Source organism: Typopeltis vanoorti, chromosome 21, assembly GCF_054136105.1.
Source record: "Typopeltis vanoorti isolate ZY-2024b chromosome 21, IOZ_Tvanoo_1.0, whole genome shotgun sequence".
Lineage (NCBI taxonomy): Eukaryota > Metazoa > Arthropoda > Arachnida > Uropygi > Thelyphonidae > Typopeltis > Typopeltis vanoorti.
The window spans coordinates 83,251,707-83,279,008 of NC_143569.1; the positions used below are offsets into that span (position 1 = coordinate 83,251,707).

The 27,302-nt window shown below is 35.2% G+C and overlaps 1 protein-coding gene across 1 annotated transcript in view; it reads left to right on the forward strand.

The window, feature by feature from the left end:
- LOC150095059 (dynein regulatory complex protein 9-like) overlaps positions 1-27,302 on the forward strand; it is a 132,846-nt gene that overhangs the window by 100,367 nt on the left and 5,177 nt on the right. Inside the window, exon 8 of the mRNA XM_090411183.1 lies at positions 22,169-22,270. Coding sequence (XP_090267309.1) covers positions 22,169-22,270 — 102 coding nt within the window. The remainder of the gene's footprint in view (positions 1-22,168; positions 22,271-27,302) is intronic.

A 27,302-nucleotide genomic window follows, 5' to 3' on the forward strand; every position in this document is an offset into this window, starting at 1 on the left:
AACAAAACAAAATATAATAAAATTGAGCTATTGCATAACGTTAAACTTCTACCAACAGGAATAAATAGAGAATATTTACATTTCAATTAATGTGTAGTTAAATTATCAAATACAAACTCTTATAATATTAACATAGTAATAAATAAAATAGCTTAATAATATTTAATACAGTCTTTTCATTATCAATACATATATCTTTGATTAATTAATTAAATATTAGACAAAATTAAGGTAGTTATATGAATATTAAATTGTAAAATAAGTTGTTTACATTAAATAATATTTACAAGTCTAGCCTTTGCGATGGAAGATCATGTTGGATTCTGAAGCAAATAATAATTACTCTAATCTCTACATAATCAAAATCCAACACTAGCATTATGTTAATATCTCCTAAAGATAGTGTTCCATTTTACAAATATCCAGGAATGTATAATATTCCATGTACGTGTGGCCTTTCCTACATCGGACAAACTTCAAGAAGCCTCGAAATCAGACAGAAAGAGCATGTTGGGGATGTCAATCATAACAGGACGATCCCCTCTGGTTTAGCACATCACTTTTCAACTTCTAACCATATTATACACTGGGAAAATAGCTCTATGCCCTACATGGATGATGATTTCAGACACTGATTATTCAAAGAAGCAACAGTTCTCCTGCGAACAGGCAGCAACCTAAACAGAAATCAAGGTGCCATATTGAAAGAGACTTGGAAAAATTTCATCATTTCACTCAGTTTCACAGAACTACAGTACGCCAATAATCATATAATGCGTGTTCAGGACACTAACTAAAGATTCGCAATACATGCTGACATTGTCACGTGAACACATCAACTGAGCTACCTAATAGTTACTAATGGTTTTGTATTCTTTATCCTTTTGTGCATTTATCATATATTTTTTTGTGTTACCGTTCAAGCCTTGAGAAAGCTACAGTTGCTAGCAAAACTGGTAGGCGTTATTGTATGAATATTTATTAATTAAAAAAACCTGTGGTCACATAAACAATAATTAGTCTTATATTTTATACACTTGGTATATCATATCTGGAGACTGGTCTTCTATTCTTCTTTCCCCTCTACTCTCTCTTATTTCTTACCCCCCCCCAGTGCCATTAGAGCAATTTGAGGGTGAGGGGGGGGTGACTCTTTCCTCTCAAACTGTAGTTTCCACTATCTACTAAAAAAAGGCAAGCCTAGTTGTCTTAAGGTGGCTGTCCCACCACTAGGATACCTATCATCATGCTAGTCACTTGACATAGGGAAACACATATTACTTTCAAGTTGCAATGAAATCCAAACTGGACAGAAAACATGGGAAATGACTGCAAACTGGAAAAGTTAAGAAACTTTGGAGAAAGAAAAATGTTGTGAAATATGCTACATGGAATGCTAGAAGCATAGCACATAAAGAAGAAGAATTAGATAAAATTTTAAATGATGAAAATATAGAAATTGCAATTCTTACAGAAACAAAAAAGAAACTTAAAGGAACAAAAGAAACAGCTAACTACAATATTATACATAGCGGAGTGGACAAACAAATACATGCAAAAGCTGGTGGTGTAATGATTTCGATCCATAAATCAATTAAAGCAAAAATAACTCATTATACATACTGGAATGAAAGAATATTAAAGTGCGATTAAAAGTAAATAAAGAAAATTTAACAGTTGTTGGAGTGTATGCCCCTGACGAAGGAAAAGAAGAAGAAAATGATTACTTTTACAAAGAGTTACAAAGAATATATGAAAAATTAAATAAAACAGACCATATAATTGTAGCCAGAGATCGTAATGCCAGAATAGGAATGAAAAAAATTAACAATATATACAAAAATTTGGAGAACGAAGTAAACAAAAATGAAAAGCTTCTCATTGATTATACAATATATAATAATTTAAAAATAATGAATACATTTTACAAACATAAAAATATATATAAATATACGTGGTGTGCAAAAGGACAAAAATCAATAATAGACTACTTTATAGTAAATGAAAAAGCAGCAAACCTCTTCCTAGACATTAAAGTTAGAAGAGGGCTAGAAATTGACACAGATCACTATTGAGTACAGGCAAAACTAAGATTTCCACCAAACCAGCTACAAAAAATACAAAAAAATAAACAAACTAGAGAAACAAAATCTAATTACAAAGTAAGACTACTAAATGATTCAAGTATAAGAAATTTATACCAACAGAGGATTAATAACTACTTAGAAAAAATACAAGAAAATGAAGACATTGAGAAAGAATGGAATAATATAAAAGAAATTATCGCATCAGCAGCATATGAAAGTTTAGGAACACACAAAAAATATCATAAAAATAAAAAATTACATATATGGGACAATGAAATAAAAACAATAATTGAAAATAAAAAGCTGGCTTTTAAAAGATGGTTAAGTAGCAAAAAACAAGAAGATGAAATTGAATATAAAAAAAGACGAGCAATAGCCAAAAGAGAAACCAGAAAGAGACACATAGAAAAATTTGTATATCTAGAAAATGACATATACAAAATAAGACCGACCCAGTGCGTACAAAATACTAAAACACATGAATGTAGACCTAAAAGAAACTGCAAATATAAATTGTGAAATAGATGTAAAAGATTAAGTATAGTTTCTGGGAAAATTTCCATGTTACTCCTCTTAAACACTATTAATATAATTACGGCTATTATAGCCTGTTTTTGTTTAGGAGTGTCCCTTATTTTAATACATTGGTTAACATTACTCAAAAAAGGGATATATATATATATTTTTAGTGCATTATGGGTGAGTATAGAAGGCAATATGGCAAAATAAAAGAGGTGGAAAAAATTTTGTACATACCTTGTTTTTGGTTCTATGATGCCTTCCAATTCCAAGATCTTGCTGAAGGTTGTTTATAAACGGGGGGGGGGAAATAGGGAGGGGGGAAAACATGGGGGTGTGTTTTGACGTGGGAAATAAGATTGGAAACCCGGGTTACTATTAATAATATATATATATAAATATATATATATATATTATTTTGTTTAAGGTCGCATTTTTTGTGGGGAGGAGGGGGGGGGGGGGAACGAATGGGAAGAATATCCTTATGTGGAAACTGGGACAGGGGTTAACGGGGTGTGGACCATTTTGGACGTCGTCTGACCGTCATCAGAACCTTGTGGGAATGAGTGTAGAGCTATGTCAAGGCTGCAAGTTGCATCTGCCAAATTAGGGCATTTGTGGTTGCTACATAGCCGGAGGCGTGGCTTAATTTGTAAGTTCTGGATCATCCAACATTCGGAAATTAGGTGGGGGTGGTGGACGTTGATAGAATTTTCATCGCATTTTATGGCAAGAGTTTCGAATATTCTAAGCATTGTTTTGTTGTCTTGTTTGTCTATGATTATGGCCTTGTCAATTTGGGGGGGGGGGGAGTATGTTTTAGTTCAAGGGCGTGAGCTGTAATCTCTGTCTTCCCTGTACTCTGTGTTTTGTTTTTCTTTTTGATGTTGCGATGTTTTTTTGTGTTTAGATATTCTGGAATGGGAATATTGCAATCCCTGAAGTGCTCTTGTAGTCTAGTCCATAAAGACCTAATTGTAGAGCCAGTGTAGGTGATGTCACAGTCTTTTTGACAAGAAAATTTGTAGACTACATTGTGGTGTTCGAATATTTCTTTGTGAGTGAGAGATTTAGTAGGTTTTAGGAGAGTTGCTAATTTTTGGTTCTTGGTGAATACTAGTTTATAGTCCATGTTTTTGAAAATGTATTTGTAGGCTTTGTATGTGCTTTAGATGTATGGCAATTTGATGACCATACGTGTCGGGAAGTCTGTTTTGGTTGTATTATTGTTATGATGGGATTTTACCATGTTGTTCGCGTAATTTATTAGATGTGTGGGGTAGTTGCGATTTTTAAAAACCTGTGTTAAATACTTTAGTTCCGTGTTAAGATAATTCCTGTTGGTTGAGAATTTGTAAGCATTGATAAATTGTGATAGGATGACTGATTTTTTGACGGAATATGGGTGGTATGAATTGAAATGGAGGTAGTTTCCATTGAGGGATGTTTGTAAGGCGGAGATGTGTGAGGGTTTGCCAATGCATAGAATATCGTCTACGTATCTGCCATAAAAGATGATGCCGGGGGGGGAGTAGAAGTGATTCAATGTGTGCCAGGAATAATTCTGTGCTAGATGTCCACTGATGTTTAGGCCCATTGGGAGACCGAAAAGTTGAACATATAAGGAGTTGTTGAATTTAAAGAAGTTGGCAGAGTGAGTTTGATCAGGCTAATGATGTCATTTGGTGATAATTTTGTGCCTGTGTGTGTGAGGGTGTGATCCTCAGTGAGAAGTGTGTGTACGATATCTAATGTTCTGGGGACATCCATGTTGCTGTATAAAGAAGTTGCATCTAGTGAGGTGAGGATGTCATCATGGGATGGAGTAGTGTTATTTATTTTCCAGAATAAGTCGTCCGTATTTTTGATCATGCAGAAAGATGTTGTTAGTAGTGGTTTGATGAGTTTGGCAACAAATTTAGATAAAGGAGCTGTGGAGGTGTTCTTGTAGGAGATTATCCGATATGGGTCATATCGGATAACCGTCTTTGTGGGTTTTGATGTTCCCGAACATAAGGGGGGTGAGTGTAGTGCGGGGGGTTGTGTGTCTCATTGTAGTTTTATCTATTTTGTTTTGACTTTTTAAGGTGTGTAGGGTGCTGTTTATTTGTTTTATGAGGTTGGGGGTAGGATCATTGTGGATTTTTTGGTAGGTGTGTTGGTCGTTTAAGATGGCCATTATTTTGTTGTGGTAATCAGTTTTGTTGATGATGACAACAGTGTCTCCTTTTTCAGCTTTTGTGATCATGATATCTGGTTTCTTCTTTAAGGATAAAAGGGCCCTTTGTAAGTTGGGAGTAATGTTGGGTTTTACTATTATTTTGCTATTTATAATGTTGTTTATTTTTTGGAATATTGTGTCTCTGTTTGGGTCATTTTCAAGTTTCGCTTGGATTTCGATGATGATGTCTTTTTTCGGTACGTATTTAGGGGATATCGCAAAGTTTAGTCCTTTGTTTAGGATGGTGATTTCGTCGGGTGCGAGGATGTGGTGTGACAGATTTTTGTTGGAGTTGTCATGGATCCTACCCCGTGAAGACCACACGTCGCCAGTCTGTGGTGTTCCACGTTCTCGCCTGGCACCACTGCAAATGGAGTCGGCGATATTGCATTGTTAATGGCAGCACACGTAAGGGGTGCTGGGATCATAGATTCGCCTCTGCAAGGTGTCGGGAAATGGTTCGTGGGCACACAGGAGCCCCTACATCTGCCTGTATAGTGGATCGGGTCACTGTGGGATCCCTCTGTGCTTGCCGCACGATCCGTTGATCCTCTCTAGCGTTTGTCCTCCTGATCCGACCGGTGCTGCTCTGTCGTTGGCAGTGCCAGAACGTGTCCATAGCTCCCAACACTGTCGGACGGTATGGTCAGAACGGTCCGTGTGCACGCCTATACAGTGCACTGACCACCCTCCGATTTTCAGGCCAAAGATCATGCCTCTGTCAAAGTCCATAAGTTGCTTAAATCGACGTCTCTGGCGTCTACCCGGCATTATTGTCACTCTGTACTCTAGCATGCGTCAGCCGGTGCGTTTCACTTTAATCGACTATTGCCTACACGCTGGCTTTATAAGGCTGCTGGTTCATGCTTGCAGCACCATCGCAGGGTGTGTGGGCATGCGCAATTGCACCAAACTTGGATCATTTGCATACACCGCACACTCCAGCTATTTGCTTAATTTCGCCGTTGTACCATGTTTTCTTCCTGCGCTAATTTCTTTGTCCGTGTGTGTATTACAAACAATAAATATACCTAATATTTTACTATAATATTGAATATATATAAAGATAATGAAATAAAATAAATGAAAAGTTGTCTGAAAAACAATCTATAAACCAAGAAGTAAGTCAGGGATGCCCTCTGTCTCCAACACTTTTCAATATTTACATTAATGAAATATTATTACAGTGAAACACCTTAGACAATCAAGGTATAGAAATTTCCTGGAATAACAAAATAAATACGCTATTGTTTCAGATGATCAGATAAGGAAGACAATTTACAAAGAGCAATATATAATTTAAACATTATAGTAGAACCGTTTGGAATGAAAATTTCCATAGATAAAACTAAAACAATGGCATTTGTGGACAAACTCCAGTTCGAAGCAAAATAGTTATTAATAATAAAACAATAGAGCAGACAAATACTTTCAGTTATCTTGGATGTGAAATATCATATGAAGGAGAAAAAGACATAAAATTAAAAACTTCAAAATTTTTACAGATTATAGGCCTGATAAATAGAACACTCAACCCAAATATAGTACAAAAAGAAACACGCTTGAAAATATACAATACTTTAGCAGCGTCCACATTATTATATGGCAGTGAAATTTGGGCAATAAACAAACAAGATTATAATTATTATTATTATTATTATTAGACCTCCATGGAGTCAAAAGATTCATCGTGAGAGGTCCTTCCTAAGAAACACAAAGTCTATCAAGACTCATCGAGGGGAGGTCCCCCCCTGAGAAACACAAAGTCTATCATACCACTCCTTAAACTCATTGACCGTTCTTGCTCTCACCACTCCATCAGGCAATGCATTCCATGGTTCAACCACCCTCCATGGAAAGAAACCGCTCCTCACCCTCTTGCAAACAGTTTCCTTTCGTAACTTCCAGGGATGGCCTCTTGTCATCACTCCTTCCCACTGTTCAACCAAGCGAAAGAACTCCCTAGTGTCAACCCTGTAACTGCCTCTCAACAGTTTAAAAGTCTCGATCATATCACCTCTCCTTCTATCCACCAAACTCTGCAGTCCACATTCCCTCAGTCGATCCTCATAACTCATATTGTACAGTCCTGAAACCTTCTTTGTTATCCACCTCTGTACCCTTTCCACAGTCAATTTATCCCCTTCAAATCCTGGGGACCAAATCTGAGAACAATAGTCTAAGTGTGGTCTGATCAGAGACTTATACAACGGAATGATAACCCTTTTATCTCTGCAGGTCAGTGTCCTTCTCATTATTGCAGCAATCCTCTGTGTTACCTTCACCACCTTTGCAATATGTCTCCTAAATTTCAAGTTTCTATCAATCATCAACCCCAGATCTCTTGTCTCCCCTACTTCCTCCATTATAACTCCTCCCATAGAGTATGCAGTGTCCATCGATGTTTCCCAAACCTCAAGACCTTACATTTTGCTGCATTAAACCGACAACCCCTATTCATTTGCCCATTTATCTAGCTTATTCAAATCCTCTTGCAGGGCTACCACATCTCCACTATTACTAATAATCCTTCTCAGCTTTACATCATCTGCAAACAACTGAATATCCCCTTGCAATCCACTGACAATGTTATTGATATAAAGGTTAAACAATATAGGTCCCAGTACTGAGCCCTGTGGGACCCCACTTGTAACCCTCTGCCTCCTTGAAACTGTCCCACCATACACAACTCTCTGTTACCTGTCGGACAGGCAATCCTGAATCCAGTTGACCAATCTGACATCCAGACCCATGTGCTGCAACTTAAATACCAGCTTATGATGTGGCACCCTGTCATATGCTCTCGCTAAGTCTAAGAAAATGGCAGTATATGTCTTTCCCTTATCTAATGCTCTTGTAACTTTATTATAAAAGGCTAGCATATTGCTAAAACAAGAGCGCCCCTTCACAAATCCATGTTGACTCTCACGGATAACACCACTCTGATCTTCCCAATGCTGTATATGGTCCCTCACTACTTTCTCCAAGATCTTAACAACTACTAATGACACACAAACTGATAAACAAAGAATAAAAACAAGTGAAATGAGATTTATGAGAAGAATTGCAAAATACACATTATTAGATTAAAAAAGTAATGAAGACATTTTAAAAGAACTAATTAAACTTAAAAAAGAAGAACTGAACTAAAAACAAAATCAATAGAAGAAAAACTAAACAATTATAAACAAAAATGGATTGAACATGTAAACCGAATGGCCAACACCCGACATCCTAAACAAATACTAAAATATAAGCCAATTGGAAAGAGAAGGCAGGGTAGACCTCAAAAAAGGATATTGGATGGATAATGAGACCGGAACAGACTAATATGGTCAATACCTGTAATTAGTGTTATGATGATTATGAAGATGATACATTCCATTTCTACTTGGGACCATTGAATCAATATCTCCATTCTTCTCTCCAAAATCATATCTTTGCCCTTTCTCTTCCTGACTATGCATTATTTGAAAAACAACTGGATATCTCCTTGCAAATCATGTATCCAGAATAAGAATTTAGCATATTTTAGCAGGATAGGAAGAATAAATAGGGTGGTGGAATGTTATTTATGATAAATTTTGGGCACAGAAATGGAGATGTGAGTTCAATGTTGCAAAATGTAAGGGTTTAATATTTGGAAAACAAAGATGGGATGCAGAATTTATGCTTGGTGAGGATATATTGTTTGAGGTGGAAGAAATAAGAGATCTGGGGGTGATTGTGGATAAGGATATGAAATTTAGGGGACACATAGCCAAAATTGTGAAGACAACACAAAGGCTTCTGGGAATGATGCGGAGGACACTGACGTGTAGAAGTAGGAAGATTCTTGTTCCATTGTATAAGGTTTTGATTAGGCCACACATGGACTATTGTGTCCAGATTTGGTCACCTGGTTTTCAGAAGGACAAAGAGATGTTGGAAAGGGTCCAAAGGCAACTGACTAAGGTAGGTTCTAACCTCTGGAATGTCGAGTATGAGGAAAGATTGAGAAGATATAATTTGCAGAGTCTGGTGGACAGGAGGAAGAGGGGGAGATATGATAGAGACCTACAAGTTGGTAAGGGGTTGTTATAGGATCAATGCTGGAGAAGTTCTACAGAAAATAGTGGGAGATCGGGGGAGAACCAGAGGTCATCCCTGGAAACTGTATAAAGAGGGTGTGAGTAGGAGAGTGAGGGGCAGGTTTTTTTCATGCAGAGTTGTAAATAATTGGAATGCCTTGCCTGAGAGTGTGGTGTCTGCAAGGAGTTTGAATGTATTCAAGGCACAGTATAATGAGCCGTGTGTGTTGGAAAGACTCCATGACTCCTTTGACTCCATGAGGTCTTGGGGTGATAATAATAATAATAAATGATGAATTGTGACCTCTCAAGGTAGAAAATTGGGAAGGAAATGACATTGATGGTTTTGCAATTGTATAATATGAAGTAGAGGTTGGCAGGACAGGATGTTTAGTGAGATATTGCTATAGGCCAATTAACATGAAATGGTGATGAACAGGAAATGGATAGATATTTATTTGGCAAGTGAAAAAAACAGTCAGTAATCATTATGAAAAATTTTAACTCTAGCAGTAATATAATTTGAGTAGAGGAAGCTGCATAGTAATAATGGAAATGAATTTCTGAAATTCTTGAGGGACAAATGTCTTAGGTAGCATTTAGAAGTGTATGAAGAGGGTATATTTTCAATAATAAGTATTCTAGATGTCAATATGAAATTGCGACTAGATAGAAATATTGCCATGTTTTAAGGGAATGTGTTGAGTAACTGACAGAAGCATTCTGGCTGGAATTTTCTTGCAACTGGAAAAGTCCCTATGGAATGGAAGAATTATGAGAGTGGTGGAAGAATGGAGGCATCAAACTATAAACCTGCTTGTATCCATGGTTATTAAGATTTTGGAGAATTTATTACTAACGGATTGTACACAAAATTGGACAGATGTGATAAAGGCAATATTGTCTATGAGGGTCAGCATACCTTTGTTTAGCGATGCTTTTGTTTCTTAATCTGGTTGGCCTTTATAAAAGTAACAAGAGTGGTTGAAGGTTAAAGGCATATACTGCCATTTTTCTAGATTTGGCAACAAAGGCGTTTGACAGAATGGTACATGATAAGTTGATATTTTAGTTGAAATGTATACATTTATATATGAGGTTAGTGGATTTGAGTGGAAATTCACTGTCAGATAAGTTGTGTATGGGTGAATAGTATCAAGGAAAAGGAATGTTACATGTGTATGAAATGCCAGGGCACTTGGCATTTCAACTTTTATGTCAGTGGTATCGTCATACTTTATTATAAAAGCCAACCAGATTACTGAAACAAGATAATATGCAGCCTTCCCACCATGGATTCCAAATTACATTTAGTTGCATTAAACTGATATCCCTATTCATTTGTCCCATCTTTCCAACTTATTCAAACGGGAGAGGTAATAGTAATAATGCTGAAGACATACAACATTGGCATTATTACTATTAACCCTCTCCAGCTTCACATCCTCTGAAAAACTGAATATCTTCCTGCAATCCAATAGTAATAATGCTAATGTCGTATGTCTTCAGCATTATTACTGTTAACTCTCCCATTTGAATAAGTTGGAAAAATGGAACAAATGAATGGGGATATCAGTTTAATGCAACTAAATGTAATTTGGGATCCACTGTGGGAAGGCATATTATTATTATTATTAATAATAATAATTAATATTAGGGCGGAGGCCGTCCGCTCCGGACCGGCCCCTCTTCCCCTCCCTAGCTACGCTTCTGCTTCACCAGGGCATTTTCCATTTTTTATTTGTTTTAATGCTTATTTTATTTCATCTGAAGTGAATGGGAGGATGAATTCTATATGCATTGGAGAAGAGTTATTTATATTTGATTTATCCATTGAAGGATCACTGTCAAGGTTCTTTATAAAATTCTTCTCGCCTGCTTAGGATTTGTTCTTGGTTACTTATTGTAGTTCCATTCTTATCTTTTATTGCAGTTATTTGATTTTTGCCAACTGATAAATGTTTTCTTAGTATTTTCATATTTTTATTGTTTTCAATTGTTTCTTTTACTTTTTTTAATCTTATTTCATTTCTCACCTTTTTCCTTATTGTTTTTGCATAGTTCTGCATATTCTATTTTAGAAATCAAGTTTTTGTGTTGTTTCATATTTCGTTTTGTCTCTTTTTTAGTAGTTGTAAGGTTTCCTCTGAAAGTTTATGGCCTTTTGTTGTTTGTTGCTTTTGAATTCATTGGCTGCTGAGATTATTACTTCCGTTAGGTTTTTGCTTATTTTATTTATGTCTTCTTCTTCAAATATATTTATTAGGTCTAGTTTTTGATTGAGTTTCTCTTCATAATCCTTCTTGTTTTCGATAGGTTTTAAGTCAAAACTTCTTGATTTTTTGTTGTTTAGCCATTTTATTCTTTCCAATTTGGGGTTTATATTAATTTTGGCTCTCACTAGTCAGTGGACATTTCCTATTTTTACTTGATTTAGTACTGAGATATCTTGAACTGTTTCTTTATTATTACACAGTATATAATCTATTTCATTTTTTATTTCTCCATTTGGACTTCTCCATATCCATTTTCTTTTGAGGGCTTTCTTAAAAAATGTATTCTTAATATAAAGCTTGTTACTGATAGAGAATTTTGTAAGAGCCATTCCTGAGTTGCTGCTTGTACCATATATGTATGGTCCTATTGTGTCTATTTGGTGAATGGGATGACCTACTTTGGCGTTAAAATCACCCATTACTATAGTAAAGTTTTGATTGCTATTTCTTTTTTTGTCTAGAGTGTGCTGCAGTGAATCATAAAATGCTTCTATCTCTTCATCAGTGTGGGATGAGGTGGGAGCATATATTTGGATGAACCTGATTTTAAGTTTGGAGTTTATTTTAAATGTAATATCTTTTATATTCTTTCATCTGTATAATTAAATTCTTCTATAAGGTGTGTAATTATTTTCTTAATTAAAAATCCAACTATGTATTGTCCTTTAGTTCCCATAGGGGTAAACCCATTACCCTTATCTATTTCAGCCATCACTGTATTATAAAATGTGAGGAAGTTACTGAGGCATGACCTACCCTTCACAAACCATGCTGCCCCAATACAGTATTCCATTTCCATCTATCTATTCCTGTATTTTGCTCTTGATCAACTTCTTCAATACTTATCTTGGTAGAACCGTGTAGGCAATGTCAGATTTTAGAGTTGATGGTTGATACAAATTTGATGTTCACAGGATGTATTGTGAAGTTAGTGAAGACAACCCATGGGATTTCTGCAATATCGAGAAGGATGTTAACCAGTAGAGAAGAGGATAGCTGTTCCGTGGTATAATGCCCTGATCAGAGCACATGTAGATCTGGTCACTTTCTTTACTAAGAAAGAAGCGGAAGAATTTTTTGATTCATTACAGAGGACAATTGACATAATTAAAAAAGTGAAAGATAATTCTTGTTAATTATCTGAACAGCAGAGTAAGAAATGAATACTAGACATATAGAAATATTTTAAAAATTTTGATAAAGAATAGTGCTAATTAACAAGTTAAATATCTTTTGGATTTCTGTTCAGGACATGGTTAGTCATTACTAACACCACGTTCAAACATAGAGATGCACACAATTTCACATGTAGAGAAGACAGAAGAAATAAGAAAAGTCTCATCAAGTATGTTTTCATGCTGGTTCAGGACACAAGAGTATAAGGAGAATTTGAAATAGGAAGTGATCACCATTTAGTTTTGAGCAGGATAAAATTGAATGTCATACTAAAAAGAAAAGCATGGAAGAAAGTTTTTAAAATAATCAAAGTTGAGTAGCTTTCAGAGGCAAACTGTAGACTCAAATACGAGGGTGGTCTGAAAGGTTCTTCGCCTAACAATGAAAAAACGAATTTATAATTTCAAAATTATTTTTATTTTTCAAAATAATTTCCCTTAAGACTAATACATTTATTCCAGTGCCATTATCCCATCCCTGTAGTGGTTCTCAGCAAGATCTGCAAAATACCCTTCAACAGCTGCAATCACCTCTTGATTCGAAGAAAAACGCTGACCAGCGAGGAAGAGTTTTAGTTTTGGGAAGAGACAGAAGTCAGAGGGAGCCAAATCTATGGAATAGGGTGGATGTTCCAACAATTCATATTACAGATTCTTTAATTTTCCTATTGCCAAAACACCTTTGTGGAAAGGTGCATTATCCTGATGAAAGACAATTTTTTTCTTCTGCAAACCGTGTCTTTTCTCACAAATTTTTTTCATCTAGTCTGGTTAAAAGATCGGAATAATATTCTCTGGTTATTGTATTACATTTTCAAGATAATTAATAAACAAAATACCTTCAGCATTCCAAAACACCGATGCCATGACCTTTCCTACTGATGAAACTGACTTTGTCTTATTTCGCGCTGAACAACTGGCTTCTGTCCACTGTGTTAACTGCTGTTTGGATTCTGGTGTATAATGGTGAATCCAAGTTTCATCTATAGTAATAAATCAATGCACAAAATTAGTTTTATTCTTGCTAAAATACTCCAAGTAATGTTCAGAGATTTACATGTGAGTGCATTTTTGATCTGCTGTGAGCAAGCACGGCACCCATCTTGCACAAAACTTTTTCATTTGCAATTCTTCGTGCAAAATATATCCTACACATTCTTTTGAAATGCCTATAGTCTCAGCAATTTCAAGCACTTTAACTCGCTGGTCATCCAATACTATATCATGCACTTGATCAATGATTTCTCGTGTTGTTACATTTTTTGGACGTCCTTCACATGGCTCATCTTCAAGGCTGGTATGGCCACGTTTAAACCCAGCAGCCCATTTCTTAATTATTGAAAACGAAGGAGAGGAGGGCTCATAAACACTTATGAATGAATTTCTTTTGCCATAAAACCTTCTTTTACAAAGAATTTTATAACCGCACGATACTCAATTTTATCCATTTCAAGGGATGCAGACAACACTTTTGCTTCAGATAGCTGTATAAAACAAACTACTTGATAGAATAGCTTGCAATTTCAAATGGATGCTTATGACAGATGTATCAACTTAGAAAAAAAAAATCTTGCCAATAGTGTTGCCATCTATGGTCGAGGCCGAGAACTTTTCAGACCACCCTCGTGCATAAATATTATTTTTTAAAAAATGAAAGAGTTTGCAAACAAGAACCAAAAACTTGGAGAATAAACCATTGATTTAGCCAGTGAGGCATGAGGTAAGGTTGTGTACAAGGATAGGAAAATCATTTCAGTAATGAAATACTGTGAGTTGGCATATTTAAAATTATTTTTAATAATTATTTTAGATAGGAAAATCAGAACTCCATGGTGGACTCTAAGTTAGAGGTATTCAAGGAAAAAGAAGAAAACTTATCAAAAGTTCTTGGTAAGTTTTTTTATAAGAAAATATAGAGCAAAATGTAAGAAAGTGAAGCAGTGTGTAAAACGTAGCTAAAGAAAAGTCATGGGAAGACTTTGGTAAAGAATGTGGAAGATAAATATCAGGAAGGTGACAATACTGTAAACGGAATTGAAGGTGGTAAATGTGACATGAAAACTGAAAGCATTTTTTTTTTTTTGTAATGTCTGGAGAAATTACCTGTGAAGATTGCTAAATGAAATAAGCAGTGACAGCATGATGGTAGAAAATACTCAAGAAGAATGTAGTCAGAAGTATATATCTCAATACTTGAGATAGAAAAGCCATCAAAAACTTGAAGTGTGGAAAGGTAGCTGGAGTGGATGAAATTAGACCAGACTGGCTACAGTGCATAATTCTAAGGGCCTGGTCAGAGAGTCAAATTTCAGATGATTTGAATAGAACTCTCATGGTCTGTATCTATAAAAATGGAAATAAAACTGAATGTGAGAATCACACAAGAAATTTCCTACTGAATGGTCCTGGTAATATTTATGCAAGCTTACTTGAGAAATGGCTAAGAAAAATCGTTTTTATTGTACAATGAAACCTCTGGAGAATTCATTACTAAACAAACACACGTAATAACCACAGTAATAAGTTTTAATAAGTAAATATTTCATCTTAAGTATCTTAGGACATCGTCAGTACAGTTAATTCAAACAATACTAGGAATAACATACAGCAGTTAGGATGCATGATTACAATGGAATCTCAATATGCGTGCAGTAGCGTGTTATAGAATTAAATTAAAATATATCTGGTGGGGAGGGGGAATTATTATATTAAAATAAGATAACATATATAAAAAATTCTGTAACACGCTACTGCACACATATTGGGATTTCATTGTAATCATGCGCCTTAACTGTATGTTATTCCTAGTATTGTTTGAATTAACTGTACTGACGATGTTCTAAGACATTTAGGATGAAATATTTACTCATTAAAACATATTACTGTGGTTACAAGTGTTTGTTTAGTTAAGAAAAATTGTGGAAGGGAAACTTGGAGAAGAGAAAGCTGAGTTCTAGCCAAATAGAGGTTGTTGATATCAGATTTTCACTTTGAGACAAATACTTGCGAAATCATGAGGATATAACAGGGATCTGTATTTAAGTTTTGTAGATCTGGAAAAGGTATATGACAAGGTGTCAAGAGAAAAGTGTTTAAAACACTATATATATATATATATATATGGTATAAATCAGGGGTGGTCCAACTTGCTTTACTAAGAGTCACATACAATAAAGTTTAGGTGTTTGAGAGCCACAAAACACAAACAAATATTATGCACACATTTTATTGTTACATGCATATTTTGTTACAAAAAATTTAAATAAATATTAAACAGATGTACCTGATAATACTTATTCATGTATGTTGTTTATTCATGTATTCAAAAATGTATTCATAAATATTCAATATTTATTCATGTATGCATGTATCAATTAAAATGTTAATTCATTTTAGCTTCAAAAATCTACATATATGGGAGGGGGGGGGGAGTACGAAAAGTTCTGATAAACACCTAGAACAAAATGATATCAAAGCAACTGATATATAATTAATCTTAAAACCCTTTAACCCCAATGTTTCATCAAATTGTAATAATTTGTTCTTTTTCTTTTAGGATACATAAGAAGACATATCAGAGGTTTTGAAGAAATTCGAAGACACGGAGCTGCGAGCCATTATCAAGTTTTTTGTGATGCAAGAAAATTCCACAACTGAAATTCACCAAACTTTGTGTGAGACTTTAGAATAGTGGCTCTTAACCTTTAGGTAGTCACAGCCCCCTAAGTATCTTAAAATATTTTCTTGACCCCCTAGTTTGTAGTAGCATAATAATAATATTGAAAGTTTATTTTTCACTTGGTTAGACTATAATAAATTTAGTTTAATCCTTTATCCAAGTGTGAGCAAACAAAGTTTGCACCTGAAAGTATCTTCAGGACTGGGGTAAGGTGGTACAACACCAGGCAACTCATTGCAAAGGTGGAGCAAGCTAACATCACTCCTATCTCAGTATCTCCCATAATGCAAAACACATCTCCTTGCAGATATGTATAATGTTATGCATTAAGGGAGGGGCCACTACCCAGACTAGTTTCGACCTTTATTGAGGTCTCTTCAGTGGGGGCCTGGCTCCCACTGAAGAGACCTCAATAAAGGTCGAAACTAGTCTGGGTAGTGGCCCCTCCCTTAATGCATAACATTATACATATCTGCAAGGAGATGTGTTTTGCATTATGGGAGATACTGAGATAGGAGTGATGTTAGCTTGCTCCACCTTTGCAATGAGTTGCCTGGTGTTGTACCACCTTACCCCAGTCCTGAAGATACTTTCAGGTGCAAACTTTGTTTGCTCACACTTGGATAAAGGATTAAACTAAATTTTAACATAATAATAATAATTACTATATTTTTTTTTTAGATAGTGGTTTTACTTACTGATTCTAATGACAAAAAAAATCAGAAAACAGAAATTAACTTAAATGTATTTTAATGAGATGTTTATTATTGAACACCAGTTGTGTTACGCAATACTATTCACATGCAGGAGTGTCTACTTGGAGTCGATTTCGTTGTTTCATTTTAATATTTACCATTGTAGAAAATCCCTTTTCACACAAATATATAGAAACAAAAGGTAACAAATTTTGAATGTCAATGGTTAACAGGTGCAGATATTCCCTCCGAATATGTATCCAAAATTAGACCAAACTTTTCTTCTTAAAAATGGAAATCAGACTTAAATCCTTTGTCAATTCCAGTAGTTTGTTATCGTCCGTTGGTGATAAATTGGAATTTTTGCAGTTATTATATGGATCTTGATTCCAGAATTTTCTACAGTCAAGTTCATTATTTTGAAAATATTTATTGAACTTTTCAATTAAGACTCTGGGGATGACATATAATTAAAGAATTTACGTGTAGTTTATCAAATTTAAAATTTGATAAACTGTAGTCTGAAATTTGATAAATTGAAGTCAAATTGATATGTTTGAAACAAAGTAAAATAAAGAGCAAAAAATAATTATTTTAAGAGATTTCAAAATTTTAAAAACTAGAAACATTCTATAAATTTACTGCAGTCACATAGGGGCCGCAGCTCCCCCAGTTAAAAATCACTGCTTTAGGGGACTGTTCCTCAGCATATCCAACAGTTGCTAGATGGGTGGCCAAGTTTAAAACTAGTCATTCTGAAACAACATATGCCCCCCAGGTCAGGAAGACCTTCCAGAGCAATCGCACTTGAAAACATCGATGCAGTGATGACAGACGAATACCAGCCAAAATCATTGCAAAGACTTTGGGGATATCCAGGGAATGAGTTGGGGTCATTATCCATCAACATATGGACATGCAGAAGCTCTCAGTGAAGTGAGTCCCCAAATGTTTGAAATAACCATAAGAGAGAACGTGTACTGTCATCTCAAGGGATTTTGGGCCATTTTGAGAAATCAGGTGCAAAATGTTTTGGCTTGTATTGTAACTGTTGATGAAACATAACTTCATCACTGCAGTTGGATTGCCAGCTTTCTGTCTGAACACACACTGTGTGTGATGGTGGATGGTTTCTTATCCTCTCAACATTCAACTAATGCTGGGGTTCCACAATGTTCTCTCCTCTCACCAACCCTCTTAATGCTATATATCAATGACCTACTTCAGTTGACCTCCAACCCAATACACAGTTTTGCAGATGACAGTACATTGCACTCCTCCCTTTCATTTGATAAACCTTACTCTATGAAACTCACCTCAACCACCACTGCCCTCAATTCTGATCTCTGAGCCATATAACCTCATCAATTTCACTGCCAATAAAACCCAGTTCTCTCCTATTTCTCATATAAAAGAACCATTTTTTCCCAGTATTTTTTTTGACGATATCCAAATTTCCAGACAATTTGAGATTTCTCTTCTTGGAATTACCATAACATCAAACTTTATGCCTCTCCTTGCATAAACACATCACAACCATTGCATCCTCAGCTTCAGAAAAACTGGATTTCTCTTTTGCTCAAGATGTTACTTCACCCCTGAACAGCTGTTAACATTATACAAATCACAAATCCACCCAGCTATTGAATACTGCTCTCCCATATGTGAGAGCAGTATTCAATAGCTGGCAGTATCCACCCAGCTATACTGCTCTCACATATGGGGTGGGGGGCCCTGAAAAGCTCCCTCAAAATGCTTGACTCAATACAGAGGAGAGCAATTAGACTTATTAATGACCCTTCTCTTTCCAACTCATCCCCCCCCCCACTTTCACAGACATTAGGTTTCTGCAATATGTATATTCTACAAATATTTCTATGGGAAATGCTCATCTGAAATAACATCAATAATTTCCTCACTTAGTACTAAGCTCATTGGAACATGTGCAGCTGCTACTCAACATCCCTTCACAGTGCACCTTGAAATAAACAAAACGCATTTCTTTTCCTCTTCGTTCATCTCTTCAACTGCTGTATTGTGGAATAGTCTTCCCCCCTTGTGTTTCCCAAGGAATACAGCATACGTCTTTCAAATCAAACGTAAACGAGTTCCTCCTTTCCCAACCCACGACCCATATATGGTACTAATGTACTATAGGTTCATCAACCAACCTCTCGTGTATGGGCTCAACATTAAAAAAAAAACAGAGACCAAACAACAATCAGTGGAGTGCAGACACAAAGGTTCAGTAGTTCAGGTTCTTGCCATTGTCATTTAGGATATGGATGGTGTAATCCTTACCAAGTACCTCAGAAAAGGTGAAACTGTTACAGCAGCAGTTTGAAGGAGGTACTGAAGGAAAAATGCTATGGGAAACTGAGCAGAGGCATGTTGCTTTTGCAGGACAATGCACCTGCTCACACTGCTCATGAAACCCAACAGACAATACAACTTGAGCTTCCAATGTCTGCCTCACCCACCCTATTTGCCAGACCTAGCCCCATCTGATTATTTCCTATTCCCAAATTTAAAGAAACACTTGAAAGGAACAAAATTTACCACAGATGATTAAGTTATATCTGCAGCTGAGGACTGGTTTGAGCAACAAGAGAAAGACTTTTTTCTCAGAGGATTACAAATGATGCAGCAGCATTGTAACAAGTTATAACACTTTGTGAGGAATATGTAAAATAATGTGTAAGTTGCATGGTTCTACCTCAATTCCTTCATGGTAATTATCACAACTTTTCAACATACCCTCAATATACAAATGCTTTCAAAATCCTGACTGATCATTGCTTTAACTATATATTGAGCATATTTAATACAATAATGAACTGTGAAATCATTTGTTAATAAAATACAAATCTGCATTTTATTCGCATTAAATGAGACTGTCAAAAATAAAAATAAAAGGGTTAAAAATGGATAATTTTAATGATATTTATTTGTCTTAGTAAATATTTGGTCAAAACATGGAAGAAAATATGTAAAGCAATAAAATTAGAGATATTTTAATCAGATACCACCTTACAAAATTATGGTCTTATCATAATATTTTTATGACACAAACAGACATTGCTACAATTATCAGGCCATTTACTAGTAGAGGTCTTGTGACTCCATCTTGACTATGAGTCATTGGAAATCTGGCAGATATGTTGTCAAGGCTGTACAAATTAGCTCTGTCAGGTGTTTATTTGTAAGGATTGCACGATGCTTCAACCTCACAAACTTCATTACAGAGAACAGTGATCACTGCATAATAACAGTAATAATACGCTTCAACAGATCCATAAACCTACTTGCAACCTCACAATACAGTAGAAATAGATATCACTGGGTTTATCTTCAAGTTCCAGTTCTTCAAGACTGTTAGCGGTCTTCCCATTTAAGCATATGAAATTGACAGTTTCAAGAACAGATTTCATAATATCTTCATACACATTGTATTGCTGCTATGATAAAAAGTACATCGATATGTAGGGATAAGGAGGTGGTGTCTCTGTATAAGGTATTGTCAGACTATTGTACTCAGATTTGATCTCCTAGTTTTCATTATGATGTTTAAACACTAGAGAGGTTCCAAAGACAAATAACCAAAGTGATATCAGGACTCTGGAATGTTGGTTATGAAGTAATCTATATTCTCTTTGAGAGAATATAGATTACTGAGGTTGGTGGTAGGAGGAAAAGAGGAGATGTGCTAAAGACCGTCAAGTTAGTTGAGAGATTCTATCAGATTAATACAGAAGAAATTATAAAAAGAGAGGCTCTGTCAAGTGCATTTTTAATGTCAACACATGAATTGTTTCTTTTAGTGCCACTAAGTCCAACAGCTCTTTCAGTTACATCAGAGGAAACATTACAAACACCGCCACTTGTGGGTTGTCTTAATTTGTCTGTAGATTCCTCAAGAGCTAAGCTGAATGCAAGAGAATTCTTTAAATCATTTTGCATTTTGCCTGTAACATCAGCACTGATCTTCTTTGTAGTGTGGCATGGCACGAAGCTGGTGTTTGCGTTATTAGTCATTGAAGTTTTGTGTTATTTGGATCTTACATTGCAACAACTACAGCAATGTTCTTAACAAATTTGCCATCAGAATATGGGCGTTTAGCACTAGCAGTTTTCCATGATGTAACAAAACTAGCTTCAGTTGTTGTATTGGCTTTTAATGATTTTAACACAGTCAACTTATTTTTCTGTAATTTTGATTTAATTTGATAATCAGATGAAAAGTTTTTATGATTTGTTTCATAGTGGCATTTCAAATTACTGGCTTTGTGATTGAGTGACACACTGCAGATAAGACACAAAGGTTTACCTCCTTTAATGGTGAATGCAAAATCTTCCTCCCACTTCTGGTTAAAATTTTTGTTTTCATCTTCATACTTTCACTTCTTACAATTTAATGACACCTTCTTCCTTCACAAAATTTTCACAGACACTTCTAAAAAAAATTAAAGTGAAAAGAAACAATAAGTTCCAACATGTGCAACGCAACCAAACTACAGCACCAACACTCACACTAACACTCCTCTAATAACATTCCATTAACACACTGTGCCATAATCACATGATCACAAGCCATGCCCACTAAAACTAAGATTGTCAGCACTGGCTTGTACGATTACTGATTCTGCAGCACAAATTCCTCTGTAATCCTTGATGATCCAAAATTTCTTTAATCTATGACTCAAATCAAGCATTAAAATTGCCCTTTAAATTCTTAAATGTATTTACTCACCATGAACATTAAACTTACATTTTAATCCAGTGGATTCTGAGTTTATATCTAATAAATAAATATAAAGCTTGAAAATTTTTTATTTACCTATTATATTAATTGTGATGCAAAAAGGAACTCGATCAACATATTTCCGCAAGTTGCACATTATATGTCAGAGTTACATGTGGCTCGTGAGAAACAGCTTGACCAATCACATGATCATAAGTGGTATATCAAATTAGACATAGTCTGTATTTGAGTTGCAAATCAGCAGATAGAATTGAAGGTGGCACAGGAAGATGGTTTAACCATATCCAATGTTATATGGATCACATTATATGAAGGAAAATAGCATTAAACCTGATATAATTGGACATGTTATTCTCAGCTCTTTACTTTATACATCACAATTATTCTTAATGTACATGTAACTATATCCTCCACTTATTTTTCTGATCTTAATCATAAAATACTTACTGGCAAGAAGTCTGTCATATGTCATTCATGTAAGAGGTTTATAGTCACCAATATTAGCCATAGAAAATGACTGGAAATCTCCAGAAACAAATTTGAACATGACTAATGCAGAATATATAAGTAACATACATATTATACTAAGTTTTTATTTGCTGAAATTAATGTTGCTAATTGTTAAGTTTATTTTGGTGTACTCTATACTAATGTTTAGTCTAATTAGATGAAAAATATTTGTAGCTAGAAGTATATGAGAGTGTAATTGCACAAGACAGAAAGGAAAAAGAAGATGCAAGACTAAGAAAAGAAAAGGAGGAAAAGGAAAACAGAGCAGCTGTTAAGGTAAATTTAACATAAACTGTAACAATTATTTGGTAAATTTTTCAAATCTTTTTGCATAAATTTCAAATGCAGTGTTAGATATGCTAAAACAAGAAAAGATAGGATAAAAATATGAGGGATATTATGAATGTTTTAGGGCTAAAAAAATGTTGAAGAAACACTTGCGAACTCCCACTTGAAAGTTTAAACGTATCAGAATGAATTTAGAAGGGATACCAGGGAGAATGTCATCATCATGTTTACTTTATTACTAACTTCCTATTGACAGTTTTCCTCCAAATAGTCTATTATATGTCAGACTCTAGTATCGTCATATCTTATATTGTAGCTTCTAAGGTGCATCTAACTGCATCAGTCCACCTAGATCTTGACCTTTCTCTGTAGTCCTTTTCCTATTGTCTTAGCATCAAACACCTGCTTTGCTAATCTTTCCTGCCACATTCTGTTTAAGTGACCATACCTGAGATTAGCTCTGAGTACATATTCCTGAATGTTAATAGCATCAAGTTCCTTCTCAATATCTTCATTTTTAATATGATTCTGCCATTATTCATCACTGTTACTCATCATCTAGATGGATGATGAATAACAGTAGAGATAGTGTGCACCCTTATCTCACACAATTTTACATTCAATCATGTCCTTCAATTCCAACTGCTGACTTCAATGTAACCTGTGTATTACTCAGGATATTACTCTTGGCACCTTGTTATATGCCTTTTCCAGATCTACAAAACATAAATATAGATCCTTGTTATATTATCCTGATTTTTCAACTATTTGTCCCAAAGTGAAAATCTGATCCTGACAACCTCTATTTGATCTGAACCCAGCTTACAATTTTTCTTGGCATCTTCTCAGTATACTTGAATAAAATCTTACCTGAAACCTTCAGTATGTAAATTCCTCTGTAATTCTCACATTCAGTTTTCTCTACTCTAGTCATCTGGAATTTGTCCTTCTGAATTTACTGTGCAGCACTGTAAAACTTTTATATCTCCATACTTGAGCATTTCTGGTCGAATATCATCTATTGCTTTTCCACATTTCAGGTTTTTGGTTGCCTTTTTATACTTTGAGTATTGAAATCCACTCATGATTTGCATTTCTCTTGAATATTTAATATTTTCTTCCATGATTCTATCACTTATTTTTTCATTTAGCAATCCTTCAAATTAATTACTCCAGACATCTAGAAGATCTTTATCTTCAGCTCCAATGTCACCTCCACTTTTTTCAGTAGCCTTCAGAACATTTTGTCACCTTCCTAATATTTAACTTCTTTATTCTTACCAGTCTTCCTAAGAGTTGAGCTACTTTTATTTCTTGTATTTTTCTCTGTATTCTCTCAGAGCATGTTCTGACTTATTTGCTAGACTTCTGATAAGCTTTCTTCTTTTCTATGACTGTCTCTTTAATGTCTTGGATCCCCCCCCCCTTGAATTCTGAGTTTAAGGAGTGAAAAACACTGATTTCCTATCCTTCATTTTTCCTGAAGTAATATTTGTATAATCTGTTTGTATAATCTTTTATACAAATATTAAATATTAAATATTTTTAATATTTACTTAAATGAAATAATAATAATAAAATGGAATAAAAATTTACATCAAGGTATTAAACTTTCTCCTACAGGGAACTTAAACACACTCCTTTTTGCCGACGACCAAATAATAATTACAGATTCTGAAGATAACTTACAGAAAGCTATTTTAGATCTAAATGAGATAGCCAAAGATTATAGTATGATAATATCAACAGAAAAATCAAAAACTATGTCCTTTAAAGGACAAGATCCAGCAAGAACTAAAATAGTAATAGATAACAAGATCTTACAACAGGTGAATTCATTTAACTACCTAGGATGTATGATCACATATGAAAATGAAAAAGATACAAACATAAAAACTGCAAAATTAAAAATAACAGGTGTAATTAACTCTATATTTAAACCAAACCTAGTTCAAAAACAAACCAGACTAAAAGTATACAATACACTAGCCCTACGAGTTCTAAATGTATGGAAGCAAAATCTGGATTAACAAAGATTAATAACAGCAGAAATGAAGTTTATGAGAAAAACTGCAAAGTATATCCTGTTTGATCACAAAAGAAACGAAGAAATTATGAAATAATCAAACCAAGAACCAGTAATAGAAAAAATTAAAAAATATAAACATAAATAGATGGAACACGTTCAAAGAATGAAAACAGAAAGATTACCAAAACAAGCCTTAAAGTACAAGCCATTAGGAAAAAACAAACCAGAACGTCCTCTTAAATGATTCAACGATGACTTCTAAGGCCGGAACAGGCCATGCTAGGCCTAAATCCTTGATATGCATGATGATGATGATGATGAATATTTGTATAATGTAATGTCTTGTTCTCCCTGTTATTTATTTATTTTATTTTATACTATTCTTCTTATCTTATTTATTTTCAGCTCTTCCATTGCCAACAAATTTATATTCTTTAAGTCGACTGCGCCAGCCGGCAACTGAAGTCTGAGAACAATTTTAAACTACTGAAAACAATATAGCGATCAAGTGGTTTGCAGTCGTGATCCCCCTTTCTTAGTTGCTAATGGATTCCTCTACTAATTATGCATGGTCCGAATTTTAACAAGTGGTAACTCATTTCTCAGAACAATGACAGACTCATGAGGTTTAAATTAAAGAAATACATTTATTGAGACAAAACGCATATATACACTTTAGTCAGAAATTTCAATTCTAAGGAGCCTGAATTTCCCCCCCCCCTCTTAAATTTATGTATCCAAAAAAATTTACTCTGAAATCTTATGGTATCAATTTTATGCTCTTCTTTGTATAACTATATTCAGGCTCGGTTAATTTCTACTGAGTTGCTCAGTTCTCATTCATGGGAATAACACATATACATAGATACATTCTACAATCCTAGTGTGAAGCATATTAGACGTACTCCGTCTTGCAAAACTTACATGAGACAATATTCTCTTATGTTCAGGCTTTATCCTGCCCCAAAATTCAGTTAATGTTAAATTCAAAACAATGTTTCTTCTAACATAAACAGTCCGAAGCCTTGGTTCCCAACTCAGCTTAAGCTTAGGGTGTTACTTGCTCTTTAATCGTAGACAGAATGTCCAAAAGATTACAGTTCCTTAGATATAAAGTAGAAGTAGACTATATGGAGTTCCACGTTCTGTTTCTTATTCCCTCTTCGGTTATTAGTTAATCTAATACGAAAACTTGCATCTTACCGTTCTTGCTTTTTTGGTAGTTATTAGGACTTCCTTAACTAGATCTCCGGGTTTCCTCACCGCATATTTCTTATGGCATCTGCGACATACTTCTATTCTTTTCGAAAGAGATTCACCTCTTCGCTGTTTTATACGTTGGCATGGCTAACCAACGGCTCTTTCTGGCAGCATTCCTTCAACGTGGCTACACTCGACGCGGCACCGTATAACAACGGGAGAGACTTGCCCGGCACGGCGGCAAGCTTCACAGCTATCCAGCACTTGGAATCAGGAACCAGGAAACAGAAAATAGAGAACGATTGAATTTGGCGCCGAAACCTATATACCTCATGTGAGCACCCTCTCTTGGTGGCTACGTCACGCACATAGCGGCGGCCGATTGGTTACCGCAGCTCCGAAAACTGTTTTTGACATGGCTCAATACATGTATTATCTTATATACAATTTTCAGCATTTATACAAATCTTTTCTCTGTTAAATAATTCACAAACATTATCTATTTCAATTATGGGGTTCTCAAAATTTACTTAATATCTACAAGAGTGTTTAGACACAGTTCTGGCTTATCACGATGCACATTTTCTTCTGGAGGCATAAGCATGTCCATATCCATGGCTTTTAAAGTTACCTTATGTTGGGTCGGAAATAGGATGACTTATTCAAAGTGAGTTGGCACTTTTTCCGACACAACAAAGGACCCCTTTATCTAAAATTTTACTTTAATGAAGTTATAGAAAAATTTTCTCTGTTAGCAACATCCCTCCTTTCTCTGGGAAAAGTTTGACCTCTTTGCCTACTCCTAAACATGTATCTGAGAATTTATCATTAGTCTGGTTTTTATTTTCTGCCTTTTCACAGGTATTAGTCATCTTTTTTTCTCGTGATAAGATCATCATGTATTTCCTCAATCTTAAAATTGTCCTTTATATTTGGACCATTATCAGTGCACTGAAGATTGTCGTGCAAAGTTTGTCCCTCTCTTTCCCTTTTCTATGGTTCTGATTGGCATTGTTTGGATCCCTTGTTCGAAAAAACTTAATCTCCCATTTGGGGTAGTCGCACGAAAATCCATTATTCCTCAGAAAATCCTCCCTTAAAATTAGCCCTATGTGGAGGATGGAGTTCTTTGGTAGAATCAAAAAGTTTTGCCATGCATACAATCCAAACTCAGGTAGTCCCACCTTCAGTCCCACTACTTTAGTAGCATGTATCGGGGAGGGGGATACCCATAAAATCCCAACTGACTTCCTCAAATGCTAGATTGTCCTCTTTACACTAGGCCCAAGTTCATTTATGTGTTTTTCCAATATTATGGAGGCTTGGGAGCCAGTGTCAATTAGTGCCTCAAAATTATTTCTGAAGATTCTTCCTTTCACTTTCATTCTGGGGAAATTTTCATTGCCCTGTTTCCCCTTTTTTTGTGGGTAATTTAGCACACGTGAGCGATGTTGCCTCTGGTCGGTATCTGGTTCTACGATCATTTTGTGCTACAAAGCAATCTCGGGCAATATGTCCCAACTTGTTGCAGTTGAAACACCTGGGAATTTCTTGGCGGTAGTTTATTTCACTCTCTTTCTCTGAGGACAAAAAGGTTTCATTTCAGTCTGCAAACTGTAGAAAAAAAATTTCTACAGTTTGCAGACATTTCCTGCAGCTTCTTCATCATGAGATCCATTTTCTCCAGCATAGGTTGCTGTAGTCTTTCAACCTCATCGCAAACAATTTTCTTTACTTTTTCTTCTTGCAAAGAGGTGAGCATTTGATTTTTGGCCGGATCAATTGTTAGTT